The sequence below is a fragment of the Xyrauchen texanus genome, chromosome 18, assembly GCF_025860055.1.
Source record: "Xyrauchen texanus isolate HMW12.3.18 chromosome 18, RBS_HiC_50CHRs, whole genome shotgun sequence".
NCBI classification, from domain to species: domain Eukaryota; kingdom Metazoa; phylum Chordata; class Actinopteri; order Cypriniformes; family Catostomidae; genus Xyrauchen; species Xyrauchen texanus.
In genome coordinates, this window is record NC_068293.1 from 20,289,775 (window position 1) to 20,313,134 (window position 23,360).

At 43.2% G+C, this 23,360-nt stretch overlaps 1 protein-coding gene and 1 pseudogene across 1 annotated transcript; one reads left to right on the plus strand and one right to left on the minus strand.

The window, feature by feature from the left end:
- Positions 1-4,885: 4,885 nt before the first annotated feature.
- LOC127659213 (gamma-crystallin M2-like) lies at positions 4,886-5,748 on the plus strand (annotated as a pseudogene).
- A 5,232-nt stretch (positions 5,749-10,980) lies between these two features.
- Positions 10,981-11,939, minus strand: LOC127658704 (gamma-crystallin M2-like). The gene is made up of 3 exons (XM_052148139.1): positions 11,876-11,939; positions 11,533-11,775; positions 10,981-11,282 (listed from the first exon to the last, which is right to left on the minus strand). Exons 1-3 carry the CDS (start codon positions 11,885-11,887, stop codon positions 11,010-11,012), a joined length of 528 nt encoding a protein of 175 aa, XP_052004099.1. The 5' UTR covers positions 11,888-11,939; the 3' UTR covers positions 10,981-11,009.
- Positions 11,940-23,360: the final 11,421 nt, after the last annotated feature.

Here is a 23,360-nt window from a genome sequence, read left to right on the forward strand (position 1 = left end):
TAAGCATAAGTTTAGTGTGTACATCCCTGTTAGTCCAACTTAAATGTTATTTGAGCTCTTGTGTTATGTTTTAGTATTTCATCAATTCTTGGGGTTGGTGGTGATCTGACAAATTCTTCAAGATTTTACAATCATCACTCCTTATCAATTACAATGTTACAGATGTCTATGACATTGTAGGATCTCAGCCTGATTGTAGTTGTGCAGCTTGACATGAAGCATGTTCTGATAGACCACTGATATTGCTTGGTCAATCTATTCCCTCATATCCTACCCACATTCAGTGAAAGAATGCAGGGATGACAATCATTGATAGAATTCTTCTTTAACATTTCTAGAGGGTTTCAGGATATTATTCTGAAGAGCAGAAACTAGATGTCTCTGTGATTTTCTGATATGGATATCTGTACACATAACCTCATAATCAATCTCCCTGACCTCAAAGGGCCCTTGCCACTTTGCGAGTAATTTAGAGCTTGGTGTGGGGAGTAATACAAGGACTTTATCTCCCATAATTCCCATAGCCGAGTACCGATATTATACTGCTGGCTTTGACCTGCTTGAGCCTGGATCAAATTCTACAGTGTTAACTGTCCCAATGGTTTGCTCTAAGGTCAAGAACGTATTGAATTTAGTTTTTGCTGTTTGAAGGTCCCTCCTCCCAATTTTCCGTAGGACGTTGAGAACGCGGTCAATGCCCATACAATAATTCAAATGGGAAGCACCCCGTGGAGGATTGCGGGACCTCTCGTACAGCAAATAATAGGGGCTCGAGTCACTTGTCCCAATTTCGACCAAGCCCTCCATTTGAGGGTGGTACACGCTGGTCCGAATCGATTTAATCCCAATAACTTGTACAGTTTGCGTAGTGTACTTGACATAAACTTCATGCCCTGATCTGTGAGGATTTCTTTCAAATTCCCCACTCAGGAGATTATTCTGAAGACTGCCTCCGCAACAATACGTACTAAGATGTTGTGCAGAGGCACTGCTTCCGGATATCGCTTTGCATAGTCCACCAGAACCAACACAAAGTAATGCCCATGTGCCGTCCTCTATCTTCCTTTGTCACTCTCACTTGGTCAAAGGCGTTCCCTGCTGGGAAACCTCTAAGAGCTGGGGAAACTGAGATTTTCCCCTTCCCTGAGCCTTCCCAACATGGAGCTGACATAGATGGCCCTGGCACCGCCTCCCCAGCCAGCAAATTGCACCCCACACACTGTTGCTCTTTATTGCAGGACCCCTCCGCACATATTCCCCTCAATAAGGATTGAAATGCTGGCCAATTCATACCCAAAATCAGTGGATTGGTGAGATGAGGACTAACCGCCACCTCAATTCTATGTTTTTACCCCTGACATTGAATAGAAACAGGCACTTAAGGGTATTTGTGAATGTCCCCATGCACACACCTCACCTTCATCCTACGAGCTGTACCCAAAGCCTCACCTTGAACCAGGCATTGGTGAATCAGATTCTGATTACAACCCGAATCCATTAAGGCCTGGTAGGTACCCCATTGAATATTCACAGGTATCCAGTGCGTCCCTGCTCGGTCAGGAGTGGTATGCGATTCATTGGGAATCCGAACTGACATCCCCACCTCCATCACTGGGCATTGACCCTGGAAGTGGCCCGGCTCCCTGGCCCAGACTTTCCCAACTGCTTCACTCTGCACAGCACTCGGCTATGCCTCTGCCTCCACAACATCATACACCTAAGCACTTAATAAAGTTTTTGCAACCTTCTCTTTAATAAGAATTTGTCAGGGGGTGGAACGGGTGTGTAAACAATGTTTATGATAAATGTCTGTGTAAAGGGATCAATGGAAAGGAGGAGGCGAGAACCGGCTTGACAATATAAATAATAGTTTTAATGACAAACTTAAAAGACAAACACACAAATATGACAGACATGTCTGTTATGCATGGAAGTGAGAGTCAGATGATTCTTTCAGCTGATTTACAATGCGTTGTAGGGTATTGCAGTCTGAGGCGTTGCCTCAGACAGCAATACTGGTTGTACTGGTTGTTAGAATGATTTAGAATGGTGCCTTTAACCTAAAAAGTCTTGTTGATGCCTGTGGAGCCTGCAATATTTTGTGGAATGTTATTTAAATGTCTTTGAAAGATAGACCCACTATCATTTATGTCTTTGAAAGATAGACCCACAGTCATTTAAAAAATAATTAATAAAATAAAACTTGCAAGCTATCATTTTTAATCATAACAAAGCTCCCCAAATATACCAAAGTTCAAGATACTTGTAGCAAATTATAAAATTTAACAAAGTTTGACTGATTAATTTTAATCATTGTATTTGTTTTTGCTTCATTAAAAATAATCTTGACCAGATATTCAGATTTTTTTTAAAAAATGGGCCTTATGCCCCAGCCTGTTGTTTATTGCAAGGGGTATATAAACACAATATGGCAAGTTATTGGTCAGTTACGACTTGATCCACTCATAACAACATTTAATTATGTTTATTTAACAACTGGGGTTCACTAAAACATCTTTTGGCAACATGTGTGTGGTTTATTATTATTATTATTTAATTATGAAAAATTACCCCTTAATATTTATACGAACATCATAAACCTGATCAATTATAATAGTTACTGCAACCATCTCCTCAATAAGCCGTACCATTTGATGCATTATTTATGTCCATAGCACTATACATTTTGTAATGTTCACTTGCCATACTCTCTGCAAAGAAGACAGCTTAACTATTACGCAATTAGCTGATTTATGGTTCTAAACTAAAGTGAAGCTGGTCGACCAGTAAACCTTTTCAGGTAACGCTGTTAAACCAGGTCTTGCTGGGTGAGCTGGTCAAAAGTCTTGTTGGAACAGCAGCATCCTGTGCTGTAGATCAGCATTAAACATTTCCTGGGGACCGCCTATGATTGTTTTTAGCATGGTTAATTTCAGTTAATTCTTGATTTACTGTAAAGACATTACACAGAATGACATAGATAACATGTGTCAGATTTTAGATAGCAATGTGCTCTTTGCAGAGGCCATGTTTATCCAATTGGTGTATGTAAAACTTTGGTAATCCAAAATGATATCCCTTTAATTAGACACGCTACTCACTAGTCATAAACTGTGCATGCTCTTGAGATGTTGTCAGATAAGATGATCAAAATGGACTTGAGTGCAGACCATCAGCACAATGGAACCACGGTTGCAAGAAGAAAAGTTGGCTAGAAGTTAGATGGGGTCCTAAAACTATGAACGTTCTCTTCTGTAAATCTGATGTTAATGGCCTACCTAATTATCACCGTACCTCAGATTATGTTGTCGCTACTCAGGATTGTGAGAACAAGAGTAGCAACATTGGGATCCGATCATACAATTTACGCTTCATGTCAGAAGACGAAATCTATGATGAATGTTTCACATTCATAAAACTACAGCAAATGGAGTGAAAGCTTTTCTCCGTGTAGAAAACGGAATATATAATCAAACAGATTTCTAGGGATAGTAGCATTAAACTGTTGTTATAGTGCAATGAAGCAGTTCATTCCAAGGACAAGGAAGTGGATCTATGAGCAAAATTAAACTAAACAAAGCAAATACAAGAAACACTGGAAACCAAAAACAAGAATAAAAAAACAGGCTCACAACCATCAAAAATATTACAGCCTATAAAGGACAATAACCGACAAAGACAGAGAGCACATGAGGACAATATATACACAGGGACTAACAATGTTAACAAGAAACATCTGGAGAACAATCAGGGGAACAAGAAACAGAGACAAAACCAGGAACTCAAAACATGATTTCAAAATAAGACTCCATACAAAACTAAATTCCAGAGCATATGTTACACATATTAGTAAAAAGGAGATTCATGTGTATAAACATTTTTGCCTACCATTAAGGAAAGAAGTGCATGTCTGTTGATGTGGTGCCCTGGAACTAGTGAACCAAGATATTCATCACTTTATCTTGTTTTTTCACATTCATTCTGATCACAGATCATGCCACATCTGCGAATGGACAGAGCCTAGGATACAAACTCAAAAGTTCCCACTGTATTCTTATCTTTCTGGGTTTTCATGTCATAACTCAATAACAGGTAATAACAGTCAACAGAAATAGAGTTGGTATAACCAAAAGGCTCAGGTGTGTAAGAGTTTGAACCATAATGCTGGTTTTAATTAACTTTTGAAATCTAGGACTGGATGTCACAAGAGAACAAAGACACTAAGTCACAAAACTATAGATGAATGACAAAGACAATCAAACATAAATACACAGAAGGGTTAATGAATAAATAAGTCGCACCTAGAAACAATAGGAATAAAACCTGGAAGAGTGCCAAAACAAGAACATGGCATAAGATCTTCAAATTAAAAGGACTAGAAGAACTAAACCAAAAGTCACATGAAAGCATAACGCAGCATGTCAAATAACATAAAAAATAACAGGGATATACATGCTATAATAAGCACACTTAGATAGTAAAATGAGAATGTAGACATTTTAAAGCATCATACTTAAACTTAAACCCACAAGAGCAAGGATCAAACTAACTTAATATGGCCAGGAAGTAGGAATCAAGGATTTGCCCATAAATTGTTTTTACAATGTTTAGAGTTTCTGTAGTATTTCAAATGCTTTAATTTCAACAACTATAAACTTTAGAAATTATAGAATCCTGACAAATGTGAGTGCTAAGATCTAGAGACTAAGCTTTTGCTCTATTGGACTCTATTACAACTTGCTCAGTCAGGAATTGAGTTACAATAGAGGCTGTGTAGTCTTTAGTCTTGGTTTAGTATAAAGGTACGGTGACAGCAGTCAGTCAATAAGCAGAATCAGCTTCAGCTTCTCCTTTGTGGAACTACTGAGGATCAGCTAGTACAACCATGATGGGCAAGGTAAACTTGGTTTCAGCTCTCATCTCCATGCAATTTTCCTCAAATATTTAACTTTAAATCCCTATAAGATTAACTTTGAATTTTCAGGTCATCTTCTATGAGGACAGGAACTTCCAGGCTCTTATGAGTGCATGAGTGACTGTGCTGACATGTCCTCCTACCTGAGCCACTGTCACTCTTGCAGAATAGAGAGCGGCTGCTTCATGATGTATGATAATCTCAACTACATGGGAAACCAGTATTTCTTTAGGAAGGGCGAGTATGCTGATTGCATGTCTATGTTTGGAATGAGCAACTGCATCAGGTCCTGCCGTATGATCTCCATGGTGAGTTCCATTAACATTTTGATGTATTTGTAATCAAGTCACTTAAGACAATTCTCTTAAAGGAATATTCAGTTTATTATTATTTGACATCATAGTTTTTTTAATTTCTTTAGTTAAAACAAGCCCAGTGCTATCAAAGACTGATGATATAGAATGAGAGGCAGAACAAAGTTTGTTTTATATTTATGTTTTGCATGTGATACTTGACATTCTTCCTGATAAATTAAAATAAAATGGACTCTCACAATACAGCACAGGGGATCCTACAGAATGAGAATCTACGAGAGAGAGAACTTCATGGGCCAGATGTATGAGATGATGGATGATTGTGATAACATCATGGACCGCTATCGCATGTCTCATTGCAATTCCTGCCATGTGATGGATGGTCACTGGCTCATGTATGAGCAGCCCAACTACAGAGGCAGGATGCACTACTTCAGGCCTGGAGAGTACAGAAACTTCAGCAATATGGGTGGCATGAGATTCATGAGTATGAGACGCATCATGGATTCTTGGTACTAGTGTTCTAGTTTAAATAAAATAATTTCTCTAAAACACTTAACACTGTGTCTTGAAAATCCTAAGTGCCACTAGTATTTTTAAGAGTACCCCTCCAAAAACACCTCATAATTAAACAGACTCACAAATATAAGAAAACATAGCTTTTAGGACTAGAAGAAGTGGTTATTTTTGTTTTATTTACATGAATAATAAAATCCTTTTAAAGAACAGTCATAGTAAAATGTTTTTAAATGACTGAAGGAGTAATACAAACAGGATGATGTTTTCCAGATTTGGGAGGCAGGTCTGGCCCTTGGATTTGTTGGGCCTTAGGGAAGATCATGAAAATTACATTTTGCACTTATGCATTTGACTTACAGAGCCCTTATTACAGGGACAATCCCCCCCTGAGCAACCTGGATTTAAGTGCCTTGCTCAAGGACAAAATGGTGGTGGCTATGGGGATCGAACTGACAACCTTCTGCATAACAGTTTAGTGCTTTAGCCCACTATGCCACCACCACTCCAATTGGCTTTATTAAACATTACATTCATATAACCAATGCATACATGTAGGGTTTCTTGGTTCAGGTTTGGGGAATGTACAATTAATATTAATGATTGTAATCAATGATTAATCATATGGTTTGAACTAGATACCAATACATTCTAAATTGCCCCAAAACAGGGGTTATATAGCCCAAAAGTCTGCTTCAGATATATATATAGATAATTAAACACAACGAATTATAATTAATTAGGAATATACATCATATGCAGACAGGCTGTATTAATTTTCAGAACACCTTAATGGAATTAACCCGTACCGCAACCAACCAGTTCGTCCAGCAAACCACTTTGCTCGATACTCTTGATCAATTCTCCAGAAGGTTTATTCTTAGTATAAGCCTACTTAATCAAAGCACGTTAACTTACTTTGATAATATCAGCTCGTAGCTTTAGATCGCACATTAAAGAGGCTTTGCTTTATGACCAACAAACACAGACACTCAAGCGTATAATTGGGTTTAATACAAGGAACTAGGATATATCACAAACTTAACAAACGTAGAACACATTTAACAACAAACATTTAACATAGAACAAACAAAGTAAAACAGGAAGGAAAATAAAGAGATTACAGGGATAGCAAACTTGTTACAACAGTTAAACCTTAAGAGCCAGCAAGGGAATTACACACTCTAACGCATTTGAATTTAGATGGAATAATACTTGCAAAATGGACCTTTGTGTCGCTGAACAAGACTGCCTGTGTGTGTGAATGTCCTCGTTGCGTCCGTGAGATGGAGGATTTCTCTTGGTGCTTCTCGAGCGTGGATCGCTCGCGGGAAGTTCAAAGCATCTTAGGAGTAATGGTTGAAACTGAGAGAGAGTCCTTTCACCCGGAGGATATCAGACTGCTCCAAAAACGTAGTGTTGAGCTTTGTCCGAAGACAAGAAAAAGACTGAGATAAACGCCAAATAAAACAAAAGACATGTCTGACGAGAGTTTGAAGAGAAGTTGAAGAAAACTTGAAGAGGTTCAGAAGACAAAGCAAGAGAGAAGTGTAAGAGAGAGATGTAAGGACAAAGGACAAGAAGAAGAACAAGAGAGAGTGATTCCACACCAGATCCTGACTTTTAAGGTAGGGAGGTCACACCTCCTTTGGGAGGAATGACCCAATGAGGCTCCTCAGTTTTGGCGCGAGATGGTTCCCTTTGTCTTGTCAAGGCTCGACATTTGCCTAATTTACAACAGGGTCCGGATGTGGTTTGAATCACTCAAAAGATGGTAAAACATAGCAGAATACATTTTAATGTAACCTTATATATATATTCAGCTAGGGCGAGTCGTAAGGTTTAATTTGATACCAAGAAACTTGTATTTGGTACACTTAAAAGTGAATATATACTCTTAGACTGTTTATATAAGCCCTCTGAGTTTAACTACACAACTAAACAATCTTAACTAGTTTGATATAACAGCAGAAATACCCAAGCATACGGGAATAAAACATATTTCCTTAAAAATAAGCCATTTCTGGGTTTTAAATGGTAGGAACGTGTGTGTGTATAGATTTTCAGTGTGTAGATGGCGATATCACGAGTGTCTCTTGGGTTGTACTCTTTGGGTTGTAAAAACGTCAAGAAAGCATTCTAACTCCCAGACTCGCTGGCGCTACCTGGTGATTTAGATGGGGAGTCACAGTGTGTGAGGGTTTTAGGATCCTTCGCAAAAATGTGTGCATTGCATTCAGAATTAATGAGTTCATGATTTTCCGTTCATACTCTACATACAATATGTTTTATTAAGAATCTATTATTTTATTATAATCATATTAAGACTTGTTTTAAAAATGTTGTGAGGTTTATGCAATAAACAAGAAAAAAATACAATATGTATCACAAACACGGTGACTGGTGGACAGCGAGGACTGCCCAAGGGAGAAGCGGGACCGCTCGCAAGGGGACCGTACCGTGGAAAATACATGCAGGGGGACAAGTCCACATGGGGGCCCGACCTGTGGAGCACCTATTCCAGTACAGAGTAGTTTGAGTACTCGTAGTGGGTCTGGTGGGGGAATTCCTAGGGAGAAGTCATCCAGGGAGCCGAGTTAGTGGGATCTCCTGAGATAAGAGTGCACGATATTACCTCAGTGGAGGGAAAGGGCGCTAGGTGCAAGCGGTTCACCCGGTCAGTTGTTACCGCGTTACCGAGTTCTACCGGCTCAGACCTGAGAGGACACGAGATGAAACTGATTCAACCCTGAGATTGTAAAATCTCATAAGGTATTGGGTGTTGCCCAACCTGCTGCTCTGCATATGTCAGCCTGGGTGTGATAGACCAATGTTCCCTTTCCGCTCTCCACCAAAGCAGACAAAGAGCTGCTCAGAATGTCTAAAGCTCTGCGTGCAGTCCAAATAGATACACAAAGCATGTACCGGACACAGCAACAAAGGGGATGGGTCTGCATCTTCTCGGGGCAGCGCTTGCAGGTTCACTACCTGGTCTCCGAAGGGAGTCGTAGGAACCTTGGACACGTAGCCCGGTCGCGGTCTTAGGGTGACGTGAGTGTCTGCAGGACCGAACTCCAGGCAGGTGTCTTTGACAGAGAATGGTTGCAGGTCCCCAACCCTCTTGATGGAGGCGAGAGCGATCAGGAGGGCCATCTTCAAGGAGATGGCCTCGAGCTCAACTGAGTCAAGCGGCTCGAATGGGGGTCTCTGAAGGCCCGAGAGGACCACTGAGAGAACCCAGGAGGGGTATCTGTCCCAAGGGAAGCTTCCGTTAGGGAATACCAGAGCAGGCAGTGGGAGGACTTTTGGGAAGCGAACAGGACTACCTGTGCTTTGAGGCTCCGAAGAAAATTTCTGAATGGATAGACGCATTTCCCTCCATTTGTACCCGTATATCCGGGGGCGGGACATGCAAATTCTGTCTGCCAATTTCTCATTGGCCTTTTCTCAAGTTCAGAGATGCGTGAGGCTCTCAAGAGAGACCCCTAATGTCGCTTCTTTGACAAAACATCGAAGTGAGCGATAGATGGGGAACTCAATTTAAATGTCTTTAAAACTAAGGAAATTGTATTTGATTTATGGTGGCGACAAAATGCTGTTTTGCCATAAACCATCAATGGCCAGAATACTGAAAATGTACAAAACTTCAAGTGCATGGGAATTACTCTCTTTGAAATGTTGAAAGGTTGAAATGGGCATTATTAAACAAAGCCCATCAAAGACTTTTCTTTTTAAGTCGGCTTAAATAGTTTGGTGTATCAAAAGATGGTATGTCTTTTGATACACCAAATTTTTATACAGTATTGATAGAAAGCATATTAACTTTCTCTGTCACAGTGTGGTTTGGAAACTCCACTCCTCAGCAGAGAAGGCAGATCTGTGGCATAGTACGATCTGCCTCAAAAATGATTGTTCATGATTCTCCTGCCATTTCTGATATTTATGTGTAATTTATGCAAAGTAAAGGAATACAAATCTTGAAAGATCCCACACATCCTGCTAAGTCCCTGTTAACTCGTCCTCACGCTTCCAAAATAGTACTTACTGTAGGATTGTTCATGTTTTCTTATGTTGTACCTAGTGGTGCGTAATGTTGATTTGCTATTGCACTTATGATGATATTCTTTTTTTTTTTTTTTTTTTTTTTGTTGTTGTTTTGTTATTATTGTTGTGAGCTCACCGTGACAAATTCCATACAAATATGTTGTTTGGCAATAAAAGTAAAAGTATTGATATTTCTATTTCCATTTAAATTGAGCTTTTATTTTGGTGGAAGCCTTTCATTTGGAGTAAGGCCCTTTCCATTTCTTTGTATTTTTGAAGGTTGTGCCTTACCTCTGGAACAGCAGGTTGCTTCATGACTCTTGGTGAGTTCCAATTAGAGGTGATCATCCCTATACTTTATTTCTTTTTAACACTTTACCATCCACTGTGAGAGGTTTGGAGGGCTGAATGGTGTGTGACTCAAAAATAAAATTTATTCGGAACTTAGTTTTTAACAATTTTTTTGGGAAATGCTCTTTTGACATGACCTTACAGCATGACTATCATGAATGTTCTCCCCTTGAAGTGCTCTTCGGAGCTGGATTTATCCCGTTTGGGTTGCAGAGTTTGTGCAATTATTAAACCGCAAAAGGCTGCCTGCTGTTTATTTAAATAAATATGTAGTCTGTATGTGCTGCATGCTTTAAATTAGCACTCTGCTCCCTGTCATCTGCTACAAACAGAGTGTACGATGGTCATGATGATATTTTTTGTAAAGAAATCTATGTTTTTCTGTGTATGAGCGGCTGGCTTCACAGTCAGTTTAAAGCGTGCAGCATATGTGAACTATATATATATATCTCACTAAATCTCACCCTTTGTGGTTTAATAATCACACTAGGACATAACTTGATTTGTATACTGAATGTTTTCAAAATTACATTTGTATGTCAGATGGTTTGGGAAAGGAGCATTTTAATGAGTACAGTATTAGACTCGATTCTGATACCAGTATTGGAATTGGGACATTTCTACTTATTGCCTTCTTAGCCACTTCCTAGCAACCATCCAGAGTACCCTAGTCACCCAAAAGCAACATCACCCAGCTATATCTAGGCACCAGAAGATTGAAGAGACATGGGGATGTACTCTTTACACTCAGGGTAGTTTACTGAGGCCCTTTATGGTTATAGTTAGAGGTAACCCTAACCCAGTCAAGTTATTTTCAGGAGATAATGTTTAGTTGTGCAGAGTAATTATTTTATTAGAACAATATTACACTAGTACGAAGAATCCATGATGCGCCTCATGCTCATGAATCTCATGCCACCCATATTGCTAAAGCTTCTGTACTCTCCAGGCCTGAAGTAGTGCATCCTTCCTCTGTAGTTGGGCTGCTCATACATGAGCCAGTTACCATCCATCACATGGCAGGAATTGCAGTGAGACATGCGGTAGCGGTCCATGATATTGTCACAGTCATCCATCATCTCATACATCTGACCCATGAAGTTCTCCCTCTCGTAGATCCTCATTCTGTAGGATCCCTTGTGCTTTATTGGAATGAAGTCCATAAAATGTAAGATTTCAGGCAGAAATATCACAAGTAAACATACATTTAAAACAATCTATTTCAGCCTCTGTGCTTTTTGAGCTAAAGAATTGTAGTTTTTTTATTATCTGTGCCCAGACAAATGGAACCCAGCCTCCTAGTGAATTTTTCTAAATTAATATAAATGTAATATTCCTTTAAGAAAATTACTTCACGTTCATTAACTACAAATAGATCAAAATTGAGCTCACCATGGAGATCATACGGCAGGACCTGATGCAGTCACTCATTCCAAACATAGACATGTAATCAGAATACTCGCCCCTCTTAAAGAAATACTGATTTCCCATGTAGTTGGGACGGTCATACATCATAAAACATCCACTCTCCACTCTGCAAGAGTGACAGCGGCTAAGGTAGGAGGACATGTCAGCACAGTCGCCCATACTTTCATAAGAGCGACCCTGGAAGTTCCTGTCCTCATAGAAGATGACCTAAAAAATGTTTGATCTTTTAGTGAATTAAAGTAAAACATACAAAATGAAAGTAGTTTCAGTGAAAGTGTGTGAAGATGGGAGCTGAAACCAAGTTTACCTTGCCCATCATGGTTGCGCTATCTGGTCCTCAGTTGTTTTACAAAGGAGAAGCTGAAGCTGATTCTGCTTATTGACTGATGCTGTCACCCGTACCTTTATACTAGACCAAGACTAAAGACTACAAAATGTCTATTGTTAGTCAATTCCTGACTGTGCAGGTTGGAATAGAGGCCATTCTAGTTAAAGCTTAGAGTCTAGTCCTTAGTACTCACATTTGTCAAATTTCTCTAGAATTCTCTAGACTCTAAAATTTCTGAGGTTTATGCTGTATTTGCTGAAATAATCTTGACATTTTAAATGCTAAAACACAAAGATATACTAAAGAGTTTTCATTGTTATCATTTTTTTTTTTTTTTTTTTTAATTCCCACCATTAATTAAATTCATTCCAAAACACCTGGCCATGTGGATTTGGTGTTTTGGAATGATGTTTAAAGGTGTCTGCCTTTTTAGTCCCTTAACTATGTGAAGTACTGCAACACAAGTCTTTGGCCATGGGGATCCATTTCTATTGACTTTTTGTACCTTATATTTTATTTTGACATGGAAGTCTAGTACGGTTAGGAATCTGTGGGTCACATTTGAGTTTGCATCCTTTGCTCTGTCCATTCACAATATGGATGGACAGAGGGGGGCATGATCTGTGACCAGAGAAAATGGGCACAACCAAGATACTGTGATTTCTGTTATCTTTTTATAAATAGTATCTTAGTTCACTTAGTATTTTAGTCTGGTATACAAGTAATCTTATACTGATGTGCAAGTTATGGATGTCCAACTCGAAATTAAATAAGAACTGTTGAAGTTTCTCAAATCTGAAGTATAACATTAGGCTACATGACACAGTATAATCTGCCTCTGGAACTGTTACTGTTAATTTAACGATGACCTATGTCAATCTTGCGGTGATGCCATGCGAGGATGTGTGAGTAGCAAGCTCTGTGCACTTTGCTAATTTTGTACTGGTTCCGCCAGCTGGAGCTTGTTTTGTGGAGAACACACAGACAGTTAAGTGGATTAATCTACATAGTTTTTATTTTGTGTTTATTTCGCTTACTCATCATTATATTGATAAGTAAACATTTACAATTCAAATGTCTCAAACAGATTAAAGATTAATTAGGCAGAGTCATTATTGTTTTAGCAAAAATTCAGGGGCAAAGGTTGATTTCTACTAATATTTACGCACCAAATGTTTATGGTGAGGGCTTTTTATAGATTTTGAAGGGATGTTGCAAACCGCTGGCACACCTCATGATATAATATTGGGAGAAGACTTTAATTTATTGATGGACTTCAGTCCTTGATCACAGTGAAGTGTGCAAGCCTCCTAGAATAGCACTGAAACTTCACAGGACGCATAAAATCTTGGTCTTGCAGATATTTGAAGACATTTGAACCAATCTGGTAGGGACTTTACATTTTTTCATCAGTCCATAAGATTAATTCTAAAATTGATTTTTTAAAATATATCTAAGTCCCCCATTTCATCTGTTGTTGAATGCTCAATTGGAAACATCTTAATCTCAGATCACGCCCTGGTGTGTTTAGAGGTGTTGTCACATACGGAGAAAAATAAATAATATAGTTGGTGCTATAATGTATCCCTTTTGCAAAATCCTGAATTTCAACAAATGCTGAAGGCTGAAAACAATGTTTATAAGGAGATCAACTGGTCCTCAATATCCTCTGTGGGTGTGGCTGTGGAGGCACTTAAGGTGGTTCTTAGGGGTCAGATCATAAAGTATGCCTCATTCATCAAAAATCCAAAAGCCGAAGCTTTTGTTATCGGTTATCGATTTTTTGAATTAACCGGTTAAAATTTATAACACTGCATGTATGCTGTATAAAAATGCGGTCAGATTTTCACATTGATCTAACAAAAACGGTAGATGGGCTGAATGAAAATGCAAATTCACTCTTTGACAGTAGGTGGTGCTTATGCAGCAGAAATATAGTTGTTACACTGGTAACACTTGTACACAAAGCAGTCCTGCGCTTATAAACAATACTTTATTATGCATTATACAAGGAGTCGGGAACCTGTGGCTCTTTGTTAAAAATCAAGTGGCTCGCCATGTGTCTCACCATTCACCAACACATGAACGTTTAAAACTTTGAAGAGATAATTTTCCAACAGAAAGTGTGGGTGTGATTGCAAAGCTTGAAGCCAATGACAGTTTTGATTTCCTTTCTTCTGAATTTGTCATCTCCTACTCCTAGTGAATAGGGTTTGAAATGAACACCCGACAAAGAGTATTTTACTGATGTAACAGCCACTGTGGAAGGCAACCTGTAAGACTTCTCGGAGTGACATATTACAAGAAATTAGACACAAAGATACCTGTTTGATGAAACGTGATTATATTTTGAAAAACAGACAAAAGAAAATCCGCCGATGTACATCTGATTTTATATGGGTTGTTGGAGATGGTAAATGTTTGGATTTAGGGAGGGTGTTATATAGAAGTTTCTTTAGTCACTTCGTTATTTTAATAGCTTTTTTCGTTTTGTTTAAAGTGCAATTTGAATTTAGAAATGTCTTTTAAGTTCCCCTTCTGTCACTAACTCGATGTTGTGTCGAATGTAGAGACACATGGGTTCTTTCTTGAGAGCCTCGCGTACCTCTGAACTTGAGAAAATCCAATGAGAAATTGGCAGACAGAATTTGCATGTCCATATGTGTATTAAGGAAAGCGGGCATACGTCTGTCAGTCAGATTTTTTCTTCGGAGCCGAGCGGTTGTGCAGCACAAAGCTGAAGTTCACTACTGTTTCACTCACCTCTGTTGGCAGAGCACTGCTGTTGGTTCTACGGCGCGTTACTAGCGGCTTTCTCCTTCTCATCACGCTGTGCGGTCCACGCCCCTGGGCGCTTCGACAGCGCTTCTGTCTAAAAGAGTGTTGGAACTGGAACCCTCCGTCCTCCCCACAGCCTTCACGGCTTGACGATTGGTACCTCGGGTCAGGGCACCGCTCCCAGCCAGGCCCCCCTCTGGTACTTTTTTCCCGGAAGTGCATGACGAGCTGACGAGGTCATGGAGGGCACCTTTCACTGCCCAGATCTGACCTCCTCACTCGTCCGCTTTCACAACACTTGACAGAGGGGCGGCCCACGGGTACACGGAGGTCCCTCAGGTGGACAGAGCGGTTGCGATCCACCTGTGCCCGAGAATCCGGATTGCCCGGTACTCCCCACCAAGGCCTGTATAATGACGTTGACACTGACCTCGAAAGCCTACAGCACCACCGGACAGGCAGTCTCCGCCCTGCATGCCATGGCTCTCCTGCAGGTCCACCAAGCCAAGGCACTTAAATAAATGCACCTGGGTAGTCCCGACCCTGATGTGCTGCAGGAACTGCGCACTGCCACCGACGTCGCTATCAGAGGGCAGGTGATGGCCACCCTCGTGGTCCAGGAATGCTACCTTTGGCTGAACATGGTCGAGATGCGCGATTTTGACAAGGTCCACTTTCTCAATGCCCCTATCTCCCAGCTTGGCTCTTCGGTGATACTGTCGACGACTTCGCCAAGCAGTTTTTGGCAGTAAAAAGGCAGAAGGAGGCTATCTCACACATCATGCCACAGCGCCATCCCAGCGCAACCCGCGCCCCATCTTCCCACCGAGGGCATCCCCCTGTGTCCAAAAAACAGGCAGCTCCACCTCAACACTGGCCCAGCTCTCAGCCCCAGCGTCAAGTGCTTCGCAGTTCCTTCTAGGATCCGGAAAGCTCCTAAGCACTCATGAGATGGAAGACCTGGGCAGTCAGATGTTCGCTCCGGAGCTGGAATCAAGACCACTCCGTCACCCGGTGGAGGGCCGGGAGGAAAATCCTTATTTTCATTATTTTCTTTTGCCGCACACCCTTCAGGTCAACTGGGAAAAGAGCAAGCTCGCCCTGGTTCAGAGCATCTCTTTTCTCGACATGGAGTTAGACTCAGTCTCAATGACAGCACGCCTCACGAACAAACACACAGTCGGGTCTCAGGTGCCTCGCTCTCTTCAAGGTTCCTTTAAAACAGTTCCAGAGGCTCCTGGGGCATATGGCATCGTCAGCCACGGTCATGGCACTCGGGTTGATGCATATGAGACCGCTTCAACACTGGCTTCAGACTTGAGTCCAGAGATTGGCATGGCACCAAGGCTAATACATTGTGTTAGCCTTGGTGCCCGCCACTCTGGTCACTGCACGCCATTCATATCCTGGGCAACCTCAACACGACAGCGGACGCACCCAGTGGAGAGTGGAGGCTCCACCCCAAAGTGGTCCAGCTGATTTGGGGCCAGTTCGGCATGGCACAGGTAGATCTCTTTGTCTCCCAAGACAATTCCCACTGCCCGCTCTGGTACTCCCTGACAGAGACCCCTCTCGGGACAGACCCACTGGCACACAGCTGGCCACGGGGGCTGCACAAGTACGCATTTCCCCCTGTGAGCCTTCTTGCACTGGTGCTGTGCAAGATCAGGGAGGACGAGGATCTTAGTGGCTCCTTACAGGCTCCTTTCTCCTTTACTGATCTCACGCTCCTCGTAACAGCACCCGCCAGGCAAATTCTCCTGAGTAAGGACCTTCTTTCACAGGGACGGGGCACCCTCTGGCATCAGCACCCAGACCTCTGGAACCTCCATGTCTAACCCCTGGATGGGACGCGGACGATCTGAGTGACCTACCACCTGCGGTCGTAGACACGATCAACCAAGCCAGAGCTCCGCAGAGATGCACAGTTTGGTCAGTGCTTTCATTTGAGCAAGAGAGGTTGGAGGGGAGGCTGTCCCCCTCCACCTTAAAAGTGTATGTAGCTGCCCACCATGACACAGTGGACGGCAAGTCCTTGGGTAAGCACGACTTGATTGTCAGGTTCCTTAGAGGTGCCCGGAGGCTGAACCCTCCCCGGCCAAGCCTGTTCCCCTCCTGGGATCTCTCTGTGGTCCTCTAGGTCCTTCAAAGAACCCCCTTCAAGCCGCTTGACTCAGTTAAGCTCAAAGCCTTCTCCTTGAAGACAGCCCTCCTGGTAGCACTAGCTTCCATCAAGAGGGTTGGGGACCTGCAAGCGTTCTCTGTCAGCGACACGTGCCTGGAGCTCGGTCCGGCAGATACGTCATCCTAAGACCGCGACCGGGTTACGTGCCCAAGGTTCCCATGACACCCTTCAGGGATCAGGTCATGAACCTGCAAGTGCTGCCCCGGGAGAAGGCAGACCCAGCCTTTTTGTTGCTGTGTCCTGTACGTGCTTTGTGTATCTATTTGGACCTCACGCAGAGCTTTAAATGTTATGAGCAGCTCTTGCTCTTTGAGGGAATGAGACGTTGTTTCCCCCTAGCCGCGACAATAGACATACCACTGTAAACGGCCGTGCCTTATTCTCGGCTCCTCAGTGCAAAAAACTGACTGACAGATGTACGCCCGCTTCCCTTTATACCCGTATGTCCGGGGGCGGGACATGCTAATTCTGTCTGCCAATTTCTCATTGGCCTTTTCTCAAGTTCAGAGGTATGCGAGGCTCTCAAGAAAGACCCCTTTTGTCACTACATTCGACACAACGTCTCATTCCCTCCATCAGGGAACAGAGGTTACAACAGTAACCATGACGTATTTTATGTTTCAATAAGTGTATTTAATTTTTAAAGCAAAAATCAATCAAGCAAAAATATTCACCGTATAATCGGATATCGCGATATTTTAAATGCGATTATCATTATAATTTTTAAATATCACCCTGCCCAAAAGCGAAGTAAAATTTTTCATGAACAATAGTAAAATTAAGTAATTTTATGGAGACCCACACAAACACATGTACTCAATTCCATATTGCAACATGTTACCTATTAATGTTTGTATATTAGTTTTTTTTAGTAGTCTATGGGCAATATAAAAAAAACACTTTTTTTAAAAACATTGTTTTTGAAAATAGTAGATTATTCGTTTGTGGTATGGCCCTTTCGAAAAAATTAATCAACCAAACATGTTTAAAGTGAAAAAAGGTTCCTGACCCCTGCATTATACGGAGGTAAGATGAAAAGAAAATGCCATCGAAACTTTTCTGAAGACAGTCAGTACCCTTCAGAGATACATTTATATAAAATAGTCTTAAAGGTATTGCATTCAAGGGCTTTAGTTAAAGTCTTCAGAAGTCATAATCACAATGAGAGCACTTGGATTTCATTACGAGACATTCTATATATTTTATACTACTTTTCACGTTTTAAATAAAGTGTTGTGACTACAAATCTGCCTGTAATTCTTTTGTATTGGTTGTGGTATATTGGTTATGTTATATTGTTGACTGTTTAGAAGGTTTAGAAAAGGCACACACACATTTAGAGGCAGTGTCGGGTCATTTCATACATGTCGCACTACAAAACATGGGATTAATTGTGAATCATCTGAACAGTTATTTTACATATTCATCTTTCTGGATAATGAAATGATTTACTTACCTTTCCTTGTGTTTTTTTAAATGTTTAATGAAATTTGAGGTTGTGGTGTTTGTATCGGATATTTTTGTGTTGCATATTTTCATACTTTTTTATTCACACGGTCCAATTAGAAATCTTTATATCCAAAGGAGATTATTTGGGGAACTTGATAATCATCTGTCATTTTGGCAAGTTGTGAGCACAGCATTAAATGTCGCAAATATTTTTTAAACACATTTTGTTACTGTTTATAATAAGTTATTAAAAATTATAACTATAAAAAAACATTCAAGTCATTGTCGAGTCATGAAGTTAAGTCAAGTCAAGTCTCGAGTCACTGGTTCTCAAGTCAAAGTCAAGTCAAGTAATTTTCTTCATTTACTCAAGCAAGTCACAAGTCCTTAAACTTGCGTCATGTAAAGTCATGTAACTCGAGCCCCCCACCTCTAGTGATTACTGCTTTTGGAATAGGTCATGAGGCATCAGTGTATTACACCCTGCTAATTCAGAGTCTGGGGGATGGAGCTTTATCTTCTATCATGAGATTATGGGAGAAAGATTTAAACTTGGTATTGGAGGAGGGAGTGTGGACTAGGATTATAAAAGAACATCAAGTCTGCATCTAGAGATGCAAGGTTGTGTCTTTTGCAATTCAAGATTATACATAGATTATATTGAACACCCTCTTTTATTTCTTTTTTTTTATTTCTGTGTGAATATGTTCTTGTGACCACGGGAGTGACTGTTGGGGGGTCAGGGTGGAGTTGGGGATTGGGAGGGGGAACATTTAAATGTTAAATGTTGATTCACACACAGATAAAACAATCACAATTAAGTAAGAAACAGGCATCATTTCTCTGTGCTCATCGTGAATGCCTGATATGATTTAGCTCACTTTAGTTTTATGTGTGATGATATGAGAATGATGGAGAATTAATTGATTTTAGAGGGAACTTTAAATGTACAATCCCACACCAAAACAGTCATTCAAATTCAAAGCTATCATCCTAAAGAAGGCACTTACTGGCCGTAAAAGCAGAATCCATTGTGCCATATGCAAAACTCAAGAATTTTGTTTTCTTTTTTACTTGGACAGAAAACGTATCGGTTACCTAACGTAACCTCGGTTCTCTCTAGATGAGGGAACGAGTATTGCGTAAGCTAACTCACGCTACGGGAAAGATTCATCTTTTCTGAGATATTGAAGCCAAAAAATTATCCTTAATTTTGTATCCATTGTCAACGCAATGCGGCAGCTGCAGACCTTGAGCGGGCTAGCTAGCGAGCTCATTGGTTGCTCTGCGGCAACTGCTGCAGCCTATAGACGAGCTTGGGCGAACTCGCATCCAATGAGAGGCGTCCGCGCGCTCACTGCATCAAAGCCCGCCAAAAAGGCCGTGACTAGAGTGCATATAAGCGTAGTTCGTAGGCTGGAACCCTGGTTTTCATTGACTGAAGCGAAAGGTCGCTCGTGCGCGAGCATGGCCGGCTACGCAATACTCGTTCCCTCATCTAGAGAGAATCCGAGGTTACGTTAGGTAACCGATACGTTCTCTTACTGAGAGGTTCTCTCAGTATTACGTAAGCTAGCTTACGCTACGGGAACCCATTGTCAACGCCGTCGCGCCAAGCATCCACTGTATGAGCCCCAGGGAATTAAGGGGAACCCGGGAGCCCTTATGAGTGAGGAAATAAGATTTGGCCGGCAAGAATGCGGGTCAGTGTTTGTGTAATATATAAGCACATAGTGGGAAGGGAACGACAGAGCGGCGGTGCCGGTCTGTGTGGAATGTGTCCCATCAGTGCAGCTCACCAGGGGAGCTGTAGCGTATTAAACCGCTAGTAGTTTTGCCTGCAGAGCGGGTACTTCCATATTGTAAAATCTGACAAATGTGGCGGGGGAAGTCCATCCCGCTGCCACACATATGTCGTGAATGGGAATCCCGCTGGACCATGCCCACGGGGATGCCATGCCTCTAGTGGAGTGAGCCCTAATGCCCAGCGGGCATGGCAGGTCTTTTGACGCGTATGCAGCAGCAATAGCGTCCACTATCCATCTAGATAGTGTCTGTTTCGAGGTGGCGAGACCTTTGGTGCGCCCTCCGAACGAAACGAAAAGCTTCTCAGAGCGTCTGAAAGCGGCGGAGCGCGCGGTATACAGTCTCAGTGCTCTGACTGGGCAAAGGAGATTGGTGTCGCATTCACTATCGGATGCTGGTAGCGCCGATAGGGAAATGACCTGTGCTCTGAAAGGAGTACCGATCACCTTGGGAACATAGCCGTGTCTAGGTTTTAAAATGACCTTGGAGTCACTTGGTCCAAACTCAAGACACGCAGCGCTGACAGACAGTGCGTGAAGGTCTCCCACACGTTTGACTGATGACAGGGCAGTCAGAAAAACGGTTTTGAGTGAAAGGTATTTCAAATCCACAGATTGAAGTGGTTCGAAAAGGGGGGCTTTCATAGTTTCGAGAACTATAGAAAGATCATGATAGGAACAGATGGGGGACGCGGGGGGTTCATCCTTCTAGCTCCCCTAAGGAAGCGGATGACCAGCTCGTTTTTTTCCCCATGACTGGCCGTGCAGGGGTTCAGCGAACACCGCAACGGCTGCCACATACACTTTGAGCGTGGATGGGGATCTGCCCTTATCCAGCAGCTCTTGTAGAAATACGAGCAGCGACGACACCCCACATGTCCGCGGGTCCAGGTCTCTGTCGGTGCACCATTTTGAGAACACAGACCATTTTGACGCATAGAGTCTTCTTGTGGAAGGGGCTCTAGCGTGTATAATGGTATTTATTACTCCTTCTGGCAGAGCGACGGGTAGTCGTTGATCACCCACGCATGCAGCCCCAGCTCTGGGTGGGGATGCCAGATTGTGCCGCGAGCTTGAGAGAGGAGATCTGCTCTCACTGGGATGGGCCACGGCGCTGTCAGTGACAGCTGCGTAAGCTCCGGGAACCATGTCTGATTCTCCCAACGCGGGCTATGAGGAGCACCGAGTGACGCTGCTTCCTGATCCTCTGCATTACCTGTGGCAATAGCGAGATGGGGGAAGGCGTAAGCGGCGCCTGGGCCAGTCCTGGGCCAGCTGGCCCTCACTTTTCGAGAAAAATATCGGGCAGTGAGAGTTCTCTTCTGACGCAAAGAGGTCTATCTCCACTCTGCCGAATAGGTGCCATAACGTCTGGACTGTTTGAGCGTGCAGGGACCATTCCCCTGGGGGAATATTGTCTCTGGACAGTCTGTCCGGGCCGTCGTTCAGGTGGCCTGGCACGTGCGTCGCCCTCAGCGAGCGCAGGTGGCACTGGGACCAACTCAGTATGCGTTCCGTCAGATGGAAAAGGTTCCTGGATCTGACACCGCCCTGACGGTTTTGAAGCGTAACGCTAGAGGGTGAATGGCCAATTCGCTCTGATTGCCGCACACAGAGCGCTGAACAAAATATGTGAGCGCGTTTAGTGTGTTTATGCATGATTGCTCACAGATAGCATGAACAGGCTGTTTTGTGAGTGACTTCCTGATTGGAATGAATGGGGAAAGAGTCACATCTGTTACGTGATGCGCAAGCATAGTCATGGGCACGGGACTTACACACAGAGGAATGTTTGCTGGCCGTGTAACAGAGCGGGCAGAGAATGGGCGCCGCGACGTATTCGTGGGCGCATTTATTGACTCTAGCGCTCGAGCGGTTCAGTAACCACTTTATGTGAGCGTGCTCTGGTGGGGACACGAGACATGCAGTGCTTGTGTGCAGAAGTGAACACTGGATTGTGGGCACGCTTTCTACACATAGGGCTGGTCGTGTGACAGAGCGGCCAGAGAATGGGCGCCAGACGCATTTGTGGGTGCCTTCATTGACTCTGACGCTCGAGCGGTTCAGTAATCGCTTTATGAGAGCGTGCTCTGATAGGGGCACGGGATGTGTTATGCTTGTGTGTAGGGGCGAACACAGGGTTGTGGGCACTTTTTATACACATAAGACATGTTTGCTCTTTACAAGATTTATTTGGGTCGCCGTGAAAACGGCGTTTGAGTGCAGGCAATCGGGCAGTGTCACCGGCTTGTTGGCTGCTAAATTCACCACTGCAGTAGTCTGAGAGAAGGGGACTGACAGGGGGCGAAGCTTTGACGGTGGTCCGGCCGCGGCGGGACTGAGCCGTCGTTTGTTCAACAAAGCTAGGAGGACTTTGGTTGTTCAGGTTTCAGCGCAATCTTAGGCCGAGGCCCTCGGGGGGGCGGTGGTCTACGGCGGCTGTCTGAGCGCAATCTGGGACAGCCGCCCTGTCGGTGCTGGGAAGTCTGGCTTTGTTGAGCTGGGCGCTGTGAAGATGCTCGTGCAGGAGGCTGCTTACATGGGCAGCCTGCAGAGGAGCTAGCGTGGCGAGGCAGGAAGAGATTCATGGCTTGGGTGGCTTTCTGGACTTCTGAAAAACGGTCAACAATGCCACTTACCGCGGAACCGAAGAGACCGGACGGAGAGAGCGCCGCGTTGAGGAACGTGGAGCACTCAGTTTCTCCCATGTCGGCTAGTGTTAGCCACAGGTGTCTCTCGGTTACAGTCAGCGAGGCCATGCACTTCCCTATAGCTTGGGCTGCAGTTTTGGTGGCACGAAGGGCGAGGTCCGTTGCGCTCCTTAGGTCTGTAACAGCATCTGGGTGCCTGCCTCTCTCATCCCACTCCCGAAGAAGGTCCGCTTGGAGGATCTGCAAGACGGCCATGGAATGCAGAGCAGATGCGGCTTGGCCGGCGGCGGAATAGGCGCGGCCAACACAGGCGGAAGTAGTTCTGCAGGCCTTAGACGGGAGCACTGGTTTAGACCGCCATCTCGCGGAGGGCGGGCAAAGGTGTGCTGCTACCGAATCCTCGACCGGGGGGATGGAAGAGTAGCCCTTCTCGGCGGCGCCGTCCACTGAAGCGAGAGCGGTGGAGACGTGGGATCGAGTCCTGGCCGAGAGAGGCGCGTTCCACGATTTAGAGAGCTCGGCGTGGAGTTCCGGCAGGAAGGGAGGGGGGCGGTGCTCAGGGGGCGGTGACCACTCGAGCCCGAGGCGGTCGACGG